The following is a 12,497-nucleotide window of genomic DNA, read 5'->3' as shown; positions in this document are numbered from 1 at the left end:
TCTGTGTTTTCCTTTTTTGAAGTATTTCATTTCAAATTCAAAAAATTATTAACTAAGAGAACTGTACTTTGTCATTTCTCATAATTGTTCTATGAGATGCTATACTTAATTGACCCAAAGCATGACACTTGTCCTTTCATTCTTTAAGGATGAAATTAAAGATTGCTTTAATCCCAGTACTTGGGAAACTAAGGCAGGACTGCAGGTTCAAGACCAGGTGTAGCAACTTAGCAAGACCCAGTTTCAAACTAAAAAATATAAAGGTCTGGGGTGTGGCTCAGAGGTAGAATTCCCCTGAATTCAATCCCAGTACCTCCCAAAAAAGATTCCATGTTAGATTATATGATTGGTCAGGTTCTGCATCATAGGTTCCTCCTAGTGCTAGAAGATATATTACTAACATTTTCTTTTACCTCTGGGTAATTTTAGGGTTGACTTTGATAAGGATTGTGAAGACCCTGAATATAAACCACTCCAGGGTCCCCCAAAGGACCAAGATGATGAGGTAAGGAATTCCCACTTAGTCTAGCTTTTCGCTACTACCTAACATTACCTTCTCCCATTCTCTGAATCTTGAAGTATATTTACTAGCTTTTAATACAAGCTAAAGAATAAATACCATTTGAAAATAAAGGTATGGCTAGGTATAGTGGTGCAAACCTATAATCCTAGTACTTGAGAGGCTGAGACAGAAAGAATTTTAGGCTTCAAACCAGCCACAGAAATTTAGCAAGACCTTGTTTCAAATTGTTAAAAAAAAAAAAATAGTGTTGGGGCGGGGTGTGGCTCAGAGGCAGAATGCCCCTGGGTTCAATCTCCAGAGTCAAAAAAAGCTGGGCGTGGTGGCCCATTCTTGTAATCGCAGCATTTGGGAGGCTGAGACAGGAGGATCACAGTTTGTGGCCAGCTTCAGCTACTTAGGCCCTTTGCAACTCAGTGAGACCTTGTTTCAAAATAAAGAATAAAAATAGGGCTGGGAGTTTAACTCAGAGGTAGGATGCCCCTGAGTTCCATTCTCAGTATGGGGTTTGGGGGGGGGGGAGTCCATCAGAGGGCAAAAGGGAATAAATAAATAAATAAATAAATAAATAAATAAATAAATAAATAAATAGTTTGAATAGAAAGGGTTATAATGTCAGCTGTAGGAGATCACTGATGCCTTTGTGAAGGAGGTGAGACCCAAGCTGCATGTTAAAAGATATTATTTGCATAATAAATTTCTAAGTCCTATTATCTTTGCACCATTTATAAGAACTGATGCCAGGTCTAGTGGTGTATACCTGTAATCCTAGTACTTGGGAGGCTGAGACAGTAGGATCACAGATTTGAGGTTAGTCTCAGCGACATAGTAAGACCCTGTTTTAAAATAAAATAGAGCTGGAAGTATAGCTGAAAGATAGACTGCTCATAGGTTCAATCCCCAACTACCCCTCCCTCCTCTGCAAGAAAAGAGAATTGATCTTTTAGGTGTTACTTTCCTGTTGTTCTTTTAATTGTTTGCTTCTATTTTTTTTTTTTTTTGAGTGTTCTTTTCGTGAGAATTTTCTTGATTCCTTGGTGCTATTAGGACACACACATGAAAGTCATTTCAGATTGACAGCTTTCCCCTTTCCCTGTCCCCTCCATCCTGTGGGGTGGATCTCCTTCTCTAGGGTGATCCTTTGATGATGATGGATGAGGAAATCTCAGTGATTGATGGAGATGAAGGTAAACTTCTAGGTCATATAGTATAATTTTTTGTGCATGGGGGGGATTGGGAATTACTGACTGAATTCTATCCTATCATGGGATTCCTAAGAGTTTTGCCTTTGAATGATTGAAATACAACTATTATCTCTACTATCCTTTCCATATTTTTTATTGACTATCCATTTTTGGTCTGTTTTTTGTTTTACCTTTACCACAGCCCAGGTAACTCAACAGCCGGGACATCTATTTTGGCCTCCAGGCTCTGCCCTAACAGCTAGGCTTAGGCGCCTAGTAACAGCTTACCAACGCAGCTACAAGAGAGAACAAATGAAGATAGAGGCTGCAGAACGTGGGGACCGGCGACGGCGGCGTTGTGAAGCAGCCTTTAAGCTCAAAGAAATCGCACGGCGTGAGAAACAACAACGGTAACATAGCTGAGAATTTGGGCTGACCTATAAGTTTGTCTTTGGCTATGGGCTCTTTACTGAAAAGCATCTTAGGAAGAATTTATTGGGAATTTTATACAGAGAGGTCATCTTTTCTGCCTTGAATTGTTACACCTCTAGTTCTGATTATATGTTGTGATCATACCCCCAGTAGATGTTCTCATTGAGGGGTCTGCCCGCATAATTTTCCCCCTTTGCTTAGTAATTTCTATTTGTGATATCCTTTTTCTTAGCCTTTATAATCAGTGCTTGTGTGTTCGGGTATTCTAAATCATCCTAAGAGATAACCAGTTTTCCTATGATCACAGTTGGCTTATTCTTCTTTCCTCTGTAGGTGGACAAGGCGGGAACAAACTGATTTCTATCGGGTAGTGTCTACCTTTGGTGTGGAATATGACCCCGACGCTATGCAGTTCCATTGGGATCGCTTCCGCACCTTTGCTCGACTGGACAAAAAAACAGACGAAAGCCTTACCAAGTACTTCCATGGCTTTGTGGCCATGTGCCGTCAAGTGTGCCGCCTTCCCCCAGCTGCTGGAGATGGTGAGGCTGGAGTGTCTAGGGTGATTGGAAGTGGGAAGCTGCAAACCAGCTGTGGTTCACTTTTTTTTTCCACGCCTTTTACAGAACCTCCAGACCCTAATCTATTCATTGAGCCCATCACCGAGGAGAGGGCTTCACGGACTCTCTACCGAATTGAGTTGCTTCGGCGCTTACGGGAACAAGTTTTATGCCACCCCCTTTTAGAAGATCGGCTTGCATTGTGTCAGCCTCCAGGTCCTGAATTGCCCAAGTGGTGGGAGCCTATTCGTCATGATGGGGAGCTTCTACGAGGGGCAGCCCGTCATGGGGTGAGCCAAACAGACTGCAACATCATGCAGGACCCAGACTTCTCTTTTCTGGCTGCCCGTATGAATTACATGCAGAACCATCAGGCAGGAGCACCAGCTACATCCCTGTCACGCTGCTCCACTCCACTGCTACACCAGCAGTATGTCTCACGCACTGCCTCACCATTGCCCCTGCGCCCAGATGCTCCTGTTGAAAAGTCACCTGAGGAGACAGCTGCCCAGGTCCCCAGTCTGGAGAGTCTGACTTTAAAGCTAGAGCATGAGGTGGTGGCCAGGAGCCGACCAACCCAAGACTATGAAATACGAGTAGACCCCTCTGATACTACCCCTCTGGTGTCCCGGAGTGTTCCACCAGTCAAACTGGAGGATGAGGATGATTCAGACTCTGAACTGGACTTGAGCAAGCTGTCACCATCATCCTCTTCTTCCTCATCCTCATCCAGCTCCAGCTCCAGCACTGATGAGAGTGAGGACGAGAAGGAAGAGAAGCTAAGTGAGTGCATGTGACAGGCTGTTGGACCTCTAACCTATTTCCCCCTCTGCTCTTTTCTTTCTTTTCTAAATGCATCCTCTTAAGAGAGATTCAGATCTTGATAAATATCAAGAGATCTGTTATTCTTTGGGCCTTTATTTAAAGCTCATATAAAACCATTTCCATATTTAACGTTATTCTCCCATCTTTGCTCACTTCTTCTATGTGATTTCTAGCTGCTGAGCGGTCGCACTCAAAGCTCTATGATGAAGAGAGTCTTCTATCCCTTAATATGTCCCAAGATGGATTCCCAAATGAAGATGGAGAACAAATGACTCCTGAGCTGCTGCTGCTGCAGGAAAGACAAAGAGCCTCTGAGTGGCCCAAGGTAATGGCCTCATTCCTGGACACAGAGAGTCCAGAAAAGGAATGCAGCGTTATATACAGGGAACAAGCAATAGATGGGTTTTCACTTTTTGTTTCTTAGTGTTTTGTGCTACATTTTTTTCCCCAGAAACCTCCCCCCCACCCCATTTTGTTTTTGTTTTTGTTTCTTTCTTGGTGGTACTGGGGATGAAACCCACAGGCATTCTACCTCTGAGCTACACCCCCAGCCTAATTTTTTATGTATGCCATCTCATGTGCGATTTTTTTTTTTTCTTTTTTGGTGGTACTGGGGATGGAACCCACGTCCCCCAATATATTTAAGGATTTGATATTACCTTCCTCCTTTCTGCAATGTGATTTTTTACATATTCCAGTAATGATAGCACTATTGAATTATAGAGGATAGCATATCTGCATATCAGTCCTTTAAAATGGTTTTATTTCTTTTTCCCTCACTCAGGATCGTGTCCTGATAAACCGTATTGACCTCGTCTGCCAGGCTATACTCTCAGGGAAATGGCCTTCTGGCCGCAGGAGCCAAGAAATGATAACAGGAGGAATTCTGGGGCCCAGCAACCACTTACTAGACAGTCCCTCTTTAACCCCAGGAGAATATGGTGACTCTCCAGTCCCCACACCACGAAGCAGCAGTGCAGCTTCCATGGCAGAGGAGGAAGCATCTGCAGTCACCACGGCAGCAGCCCAGTTCACCAAACTTCGCCGAGGCATGGATGAGAAAGAGTTTACAGTTCAGATCAAAGATGTAAGTTAAGCATTTAGGCACCGAGAATTGGGGGAGGAAGCTGTAGTCCTTGTTCACTAGTTTCACTACTAGTATATTAAACATCATTGAACAGCTAGCTTTAGAAATAAGGTGAGAAAAAATATTAGAGGTTACAAAGATGCATTTAGGAGAATTAAAAATAAGATACATTTAGGAAAAGTCAGTGAAAAAGGGGGAAGAGATTCCTGAGGATTAGATTAAAACATATTTTTGAAGAGAATTCATTCAATTTAGGCTTTTGGGAGGCCAAATTAAATCTGGGCCTGATTTTTTTTTCTTTTTCTTTTCTTTCTTCTTTGTTTTTAGAACTGGGGATGGAAGCCAGGGGCATTCTACCTCCAAGCTACACCCTCAGCCCTATTTTTTATTCTTTATTTTGAAACAGGGTCTCACTGAGCTGCAGAGGGCCTCACTAAGTAGCAGCTGAGGCTGGCTGTAAACCACGATCCTCCAGCCTCAGCCTCCGAATACTAGGATTACAAGCATGTGCTACCATACACTGGGCCTGATTTTTTTTCTTTTTTTGTGTGTGTATGTGGTACCGAGGGTGGAACCCAGGGACTCTGGTTTTTTTTTTAAAAATGAAATCAAATTATAGGAAAGACTCTTCAAATGACACCTGAGTATTGTGAGCCTTATTAAAATAAGAAAGGAACCAGGTACGCCTTTAAAGCACTTGGGAAACTGAGAAAGGAGGATCACAGGTTCAATGCCAGCCTCAGCAACTTAGCAAGACCCTGTTTCAAAGCAAATGAAAAAGAAAAACAAAAACAGAGGGTTAGGAGTATAGATCATAGGTAGAAGCCCCTGGGTCCAATCTCCAGTACCACACACAAAAAAAGGAATAAATCCTACTGAAATCGGTTTTGTTTTTTCTTTCTTACAGATAGAAATTTTTATTTTTCCTGATCCTCTTCCCTTTGTAATTTTATTAGCTAACCATTAAGTAATCAAAGAAGAAAAATTGAGCCAGGTGTGTGGCACACATTTGTAATCTCAACATTCGGGAGACTGAGACTGGAGGATCACAGTTCTGGCCAGCCTAATTAGCGAGGCCCTTTACAACTGAGTGACACCTTGTTTCAAAAAAATAAAAATAAACTGCCTGGCGTGGTGGCGCACACTTGTTATCCCCGCGGGAGGCTGAGACAGGAGGATCGCGCAGGTTCAAAGCCTCAGCTACTTAGGCTCTCAGCAACTTAGTAAGGCCCTGTTTACAAATAGTGTAAAATAGGGCTGGGAGTATAGCCCGGAGGTAGAAAGCCCTGGGTTCCACCCCCCAGCACCACCAAAAAAAATAAAATAAATAAATAAATAATAGGGCTGGGATTGTAGCTTGGAAGAAGAATACCCCTGGGCTGGGTTTCATCCCCAGTACCTCAAAAAAAAAGAAAAGGAAAGGAAAAAAGTTTTATAAATTAGCATGTGACAGGAATAGTAGGATTTTGCCCCTGTGGTAAGTTGCAATGCTAATACTGAAACACCAGGTGTATTTATTTGTTTATTTATTTATTTGTTTTTTACTTTTTCATTTATTTTTGTGATGCTAGGATGGATGAAACCCAGGGCATTTCTACCTCCAAGCTACACCCCCAGCCCTATTTTTTATTCTTTATTTTGAAACAGTCTCACTAGGTAGCAGAGGGCCTCACTAAGTAGCTGAGCCTGGCCATAAACCACACTCCTCCTGTCTCAGCCTCCTAAGTACTGGAATTACAAGTGTGCGCCACCACGCCCAGCTCAGGTAGGGGATTTTAAAATTCCCTTGGGTGCTGTGATCAATTCTACTTCTTGTCAATATGAAGGGCACTAGTTCAAGAAATGAAATATTTCTAAGGAAAAAGTCTTTTTGTTGTACACCTGATTGCGACCCTTTAGTCAGATGATCTTTCTTATCACCATTATCGAGCACTGAGCTAGAGAATGACCCTTATTCTAAGTACCCCAAATATTAATTTTTACATTTTAAAAACATGATGTCTTGGGTGGGTGGGTTGTTGTCTTAGGAGGAAGGATTAAAATTAACATTCCAGAAGCACAAATTGATGGCTAATGGAGTAATGGGAGATGGACATCCACTGTTTCATAAGAAGAAGGGGAACAGGAAGAAGATAGTAGAGGTAAGTGGTAGAGAAAATCTTTATCCTCCTGATTAAGATAAGCTCTTTTTATTTCATATAATTAGTGAAGACAGTTGGGATTGAGGGGACTAAAAGATACTAGATTTATCTCATGACAACCATTGGCTCTGCTCCCCTTCTCTCCTTGCCCCAAAGAAGAGTATGTGCTCATGGGGGTGGATTCTGGGTTTGCAGCTGGAGGTGGAGTGCATGGAAGAACCTAATCACCTTGATGTGGACCTGGAGACCCGGATCCCTGTCATCAATAAGGTGGATGGTACTTTGCTGGTGGGTGAGGATGCCCCTCGCCGGGCTGAACTGGAGATGTGGTTACAGGGTCATCCAGAGTTTGCTGTCGATCCCCGATTTCTAGCGGTGAGTGGCAGTTCCATCCAGCCAGATTTAAAGTCATTTTCTTGGTATTTAAGCTGTATGAGAGAGAGAGAGAGAGCATGTTATATTAAAGGGTTGTTTCCGCATCTGCAAGATAAGGTAATAATACCCAGTCTTGTGACCTCAGAGAATTGTTGTGAGGATCAAAATAAAATAATAGTAAAGTGCTTTCTAGCCAGGTATGGTGGCACACACCTGTAACCTCAGTACTTGGGAGGTTGAGACAGGAGGACCACAGGTTCGAGGACAGCCTCAGCAAGCAGTAATACTCTGATCAACCTAGTAAGACCCTGTTTCAAAATGAAAATAAAATATAGGGTTGGGGGTGTAGCTCAGAGAGAATGCCTCTGGGTTCAGTTCCCAGTATCTCTCACACACACACACACACACACACACACACACACACACACACACACGTGTGCTTCTTAAACTAAATGTTAGACAAATATTTCCTACTAAACTGTTACAGAAACTGTGGGGAGAATCATTTATTGACATTTTTCCACTTGGACTATTATTTATTCATGCAGTAAGCATTGATGTCATTTAAAAGATATTTGTACTTTAATTACTTCAAAATGCTATTACTCTAGGGTAACTGATACTTTTCTATTGTAGTATATGGAGGAACGCAGAAAACAGAAATGGCAGAGGTGTAAAAAAAATAATAAGGCAGAATTGAACTGTTTGGGAATGGAACCAGTACAGACAGCTAACTCTAGGAATGGAAAAAAGGTGAGATTAAATCACTCTGTACTCGCACTAGTTTTCAAATACTAGTAACTGACTTTAATCTTTTTTTAAAATGTATGTTTCTTAGTAAAATTATCTTCAGTTCACCTTATTGGTTTGAGATATTTTTATTGGTATTCTTAAAGTCATGGTATTTTTGTCTGTAAAAGTGCATAAAATTTTAAAACTTAACTCTAGTACTTTAATTATATGAAAATATAATAATTAAAATATAATAATTAGGAACTGGACGTAATGACACAGATGTGTCATACTAGTACTTGCGAGGCTGACAGGAGGATCACAGGTTGGAGGCCAGCCTTAGTATTTAGTGAGACTCTGATTCAAAATAAAAAATAAAATAGGGCTGGGGTGTAGCTCAGAGGTAGAATACCCCTGGGTTCAATCTCTAGTATCACCAAAAAAAATAATAATAATAATCAATAAGAAACTTCAGAGCATATCTTGTTCTTGTTAAAAACTAAGGGATGCTTGGAAAATCCTTTAAACTTTTCAGTTACCATGCCATCAAAAGTGGGGGCAATGTGAGGTATTGTGGCACACACTTAAACTCACAGATCTTAGGAGCTGGCCAGCCTCAGCTACTTAGGCCCTCTGCAACTTAGTGAAACCCTGTTTCAAAATAAAGAATAAAACATAGGGCTGGTAGTGTAGTTCAGAGATAAAATGCCCCAGGTTCAATCCTTAGTACCAAAAGGGGGAGGAGGTTAGCCAAGCATAGTGGCATACACCTATAATCCTATAATAGTACTTGGGACAGGAGGATCGCAGGTTTGTGGTTAGCCTCAACAACTTAGTGAGACCCTGTTTCAAAATAAAAAAGAGCTGGGAGAGTGTGGCTCAGAGGTAGAATGCCGCTGGGTTCAGTCCCCAGAACCACCCTCACAAAAATGGAAGAGTTTTAGAGAATGTTTTCTCTCCTGTAGTGCTAGGTATCAAGCCCAGGGTTTTCCACATGCTAGGCAAGTGCTATACCACTGAGCTACATCCCCAAGTAAATAATCTCTTAAAAATATTTAGAAAGTGATTAGCAGAGCTTATTAAGGAAAATAGTCATGGAGCTTCAAACATATAAGAAGTTGAGAATCACTAATATCAGTAATAGAAAAACACCAGAAACCATATTCATAATAACAGTTTTGATTATTAGGATATACCAAAGTTTTTTTTTTTTTTCTGTCTCTCATTTTCAGTGCTGGGGATTGAACCCAGGGCCTTGAACATTACTAAACAAATGCTCTGCTACCGAGCTACATCCTCCCAGCCCTGGTGATGCCATATTTTCAAATACACATGCTTTTATCATGATTGTTAGACCAATTTGATAGATTTATTTATTTATTTATTTATTTTGTGGTACTAGGGATGGAACCTAGGGGTCTTCTACCTCCAGGCTACACTCCCAGACCTATTTTATATTTTATTTGGAAACAAGGTCTCTTAAGCCAGGTGAGGCTGGCTTTGAACCTACATGATCCTCCTGTCTCAGCCTCCCAAGCGCAGGGATTTATAAGCGTGCGCCACCATGCCCGGCCCCAGTTTGATAGATTAGATATTCATTTTTTTCTCTTTCCCTTAGAATATAACCACAGAAGTTTTTCTTGGCTATGCTTACCCTACTCTGTGTAGTGGTTTGTTATGTTTGTGATATTGGGGATTAAACTCAGGTGTTCTACTTCTGAGCTACACCCCAGCCCTTTTTTTTTTTTTTTTTTTTTCCCCATTTAAATACTGCCCAGACCTGCAATCCTGCAATCCTTCGGTCTTAATCTCTCAAGTACTAGGATTACAAGTATGCACTACCTCACTCACCTTTAGTAGTTATATTTTTAAGCATATATAAATTACTGTTTGGTTGTTAGCTGATTATTCCTCATTTAATCTTCTATTTTTTTTATTTTTTTTTATTTTTTTTTTTGTACTGGGGATGGAACCCAGTGGTGTTCTACCTCCGAACTACGCCCCAGCCCTATATTTTATTCTTTATTTTGAAACAGGGTCTCACTGAGTTGCGGAGGGCCTCACTAAAAAGCTGAGACTGTTCACGAACTACGATCCTCCTGTCTCAGCCTCCCAAATACTGAGATTACAAGTGTGCACCACGTTGCCCGGCTTTATGTAAGTTTTTGTGTGTATTTATAAAGCCATATGCTATGTCTTTTGCTTTTAACAAATTTCAAGTACATAACTATACATATACATACATACATACATATATACATATATATATATATATATATATATATATATATATATATATATATATGAGACTTAGTATTTTTATTTGATTAAAATGTTACCATGGAAGAAGGTTTTACTCTTATCCTCCATGGGGCCAATATTGTAATAGGCAGAATGTGTAATAAAGCTCATGGCCAGAAGGCTGTTGCCATCTCTGTCTTGAATTTAATATTATCTCTAGAGTTGCCTATAAAAAAGGACTTTTCCTTCAGTAGAGTCTATTTTTGCCTCAAATACTTTTTCTTTCTCTCTTACAGTCATTTGACAAATTGCAGAAAATAATAACATTTTAGCATGCGGATAAAAACCATGGGCATTCTACCTCCAAGCTATATGCCCCATCCCTATCTTTTTTTTTTAAACGTGGTCTAAGGCTCAGAAGGCTTCATGACGTTGCTAAGGCTGGTGATGAGCCTGCAATCCTCCTGTCTCAACTTCCCAAGTACTGAGATTACAGTGGTGTGCCACTGCACCCAGCTTATTTATTTACTTAGTAGTACTGGGGATTGAATCCAGGGGTGTTCTACCCTAGCCCTATTTTATTTTTTTATTTCTAAACAGGGTCTTACTAAGTTGCAGAGGGCCTAAGTTGCTGAGTCTGGCCATAAACCTGCAATCGTCCTGTCTCTTTCATCCCTGGTACCACAAAAAAATTAACTAATTGAACGCAATAACTTCCAGTTTCACTGAATATAATCAGAACTTACCATCAGAACATCTAGAAGAAACCATTTAAAGTTCAATATGCGTTTTTTTAAATTAATGTGTAAAAATTATTTTAATTAGGAGCTACCCAGAATCTTTTTTGGTGTTTTAGACATCCAGAAGTCTTAATCTAACCTGCCTTAATCTGACCCTGCATGATGTAGTAATAGAGCATAATTTATGTCAATGTAGTTGTGCTACACTTCACATGGTAAGATCATGTGAACAACCTGCTCTCAGTAGATGTTTTTTCCATCCGTGTACATTCATTGTCTTACTCAAACCCCTTAGTCACAAAGGTAAGCATCTGTGAAGTAGTTGTACGGAAGAAAGGTACAATGTAGTCATGGGAAAAAAGCAAAAACTCCTGCTTCATATGATTATTAGTATCAGAGTCTTGATCTTATCCTCAGCATCAGAATGCTTCAACTAGCTAAGTCTATCATTTCCTCCTCCCCTTTGCCACCATTCAAGTCTAGTCTGACTCTACTTGTTTTGCCTTCCTAATCTCCCTCCCTTCTTACTGTCTTGTGTTCCCTCCTCCCAGGGTCACCACGCTGAAACTGTATTCAACCGGGTTTTGCCAGGGCCTATTGCACCTGAAAGCAGCAAGAAGCGGGCCCGTAGGACACGGCCAGACCTTTCTAAGATGATGGCCCTGATGCAGGGTGGAGGCACTGGGTCCCTGTCTCTGCATAATACCTTTCAACACAGCAGTAGTGGCCTACAGTCTGTGTCATCTCTGGGTCACAGCAGCGCCACTTCTGCATCTTTGCCTTTTATGCCGTTTGTGATGGGTGGTGCAGCATCATCCCCTCATGTAGACTCCAGCACCATGCTTCATCACCACCACCACCACCCCCACCCCCACCATCACCACCATCACCATCCAGGCTTGAGAGCCACTGGCTACCCCTCTTCACCAGCGACTACCACCTCTGGTACTGCCTTGCGGTTGCCACCACTGCAACCTGAGGAGGACGACGATGATGAGGATGAAGATGATGATGATTTATCTCAGGGCTACGATAGCTCAGAACGGGACTTCTCACTCATTGATGATCCTATGATGCCAGCCAACTCAGACTCCAGTGATGATGCTGATGACTGAAGCTCCAGCTTGGTCCCCATTGCTTGGGTGGCTGCTATATTTTCATTTACTCTGGCCCTTGGACTATGGAAAAGTGGGAGGGGCAGGGGAGATGTGGGGAAACCCAGGACTCCAGGAGGTGAAAAGAAAAGAAAGAAAACCTTGTACCTGATTACTCCCAATTTTGAGAGGATTGGGTGGGCAGGGGGACTCCTACAATAATACATGACCACTTCCTCATTTCAGGGGAAGAAAAGGAGACCAGAGCAGCTGGTGTGCTCACCCCTCCCTAGACACCTCCATTAACCACAGACTATGTAGCGCTGGCCCTAGCCTCTGGCAGAGCCTGTTCCTGGCGGAACTGTGGATACAGCTGGAGGGTCAGGAACTGTTACCTTCCTTCCCCTTGGCATTAATAAATTTAAGTTAATCCTTTTCCACTCTTCCCTTGTTCTCTATTTGCTCAAACCCAATGTAAGTATTGATTTTAATCATGGTGGATAACTGCAACACCTAAAGTCCAATACTGTTCATACTAAGTTACTTTGGATAAAGCAGATAAGTTC

General features: G+C 41.5%; 1 protein-coding gene across 1 annotated transcript in view; it reads left to right on the top strand.

Moving 5' to 3' along the window:
- CHD8 (chromodomain helicase DNA binding protein 8) overlaps positions 1 to 11,952 on the top strand; it is a gene marked incomplete at both ends in the record, with an annotated part of 52,789 nt that extends 40,837 nt beyond the window's left edge. The window contains 11 exons of the mRNA XM_080708164.1: positions 430 to 505; positions 1,653 to 1,707; positions 1,907 to 2,114; positions 2,470 to 2,678; positions 2,763 to 3,479; positions 3,695 to 3,846; positions 4,306 to 4,608; positions 6,636 to 6,749; positions 6,945 to 7,124; positions 7,761 to 7,877; positions 11,389 to 11,952. Of these exons, the coding sequence (XP_080564290.1) occupies positions 430 to 505; positions 1,653 to 1,707; positions 1,907 to 2,114; positions 2,470 to 2,678; positions 2,763 to 3,479; positions 3,695 to 3,846; positions 4,306 to 4,608; positions 6,636 to 6,749; positions 6,945 to 7,124; positions 7,761 to 7,877; positions 11,389 to 11,952 (2,695 nt within the window). The remainder of the gene's footprint in view (positions 1 to 429; positions 506 to 1,652; positions 1,708 to 1,906; positions 2,115 to 2,469; positions 2,679 to 2,762; positions 3,480 to 3,694; positions 3,847 to 4,305; positions 4,609 to 6,635; positions 6,750 to 6,944; positions 7,125 to 7,760; positions 7,878 to 11,388) is intronic.
- Between the last annotated feature and the right edge of the window lie 545 nt (positions 11,953 to 12,497).

The sequence above is a fragment of the Muscardinus avellanarius genome (genome assembly GCF_963383645.1).
Source record: "Muscardinus avellanarius genome assembly, chromosome: 12".
Lineage (NCBI taxonomy): Eukaryota > Metazoa > Chordata > Mammalia > Rodentia > Gliridae > Muscardinus > Muscardinus avellanarius.
Note: the sequence above shows the minus strand (reverse complement) of the source record. Positions and strands in the feature narration are given on the sequence as shown.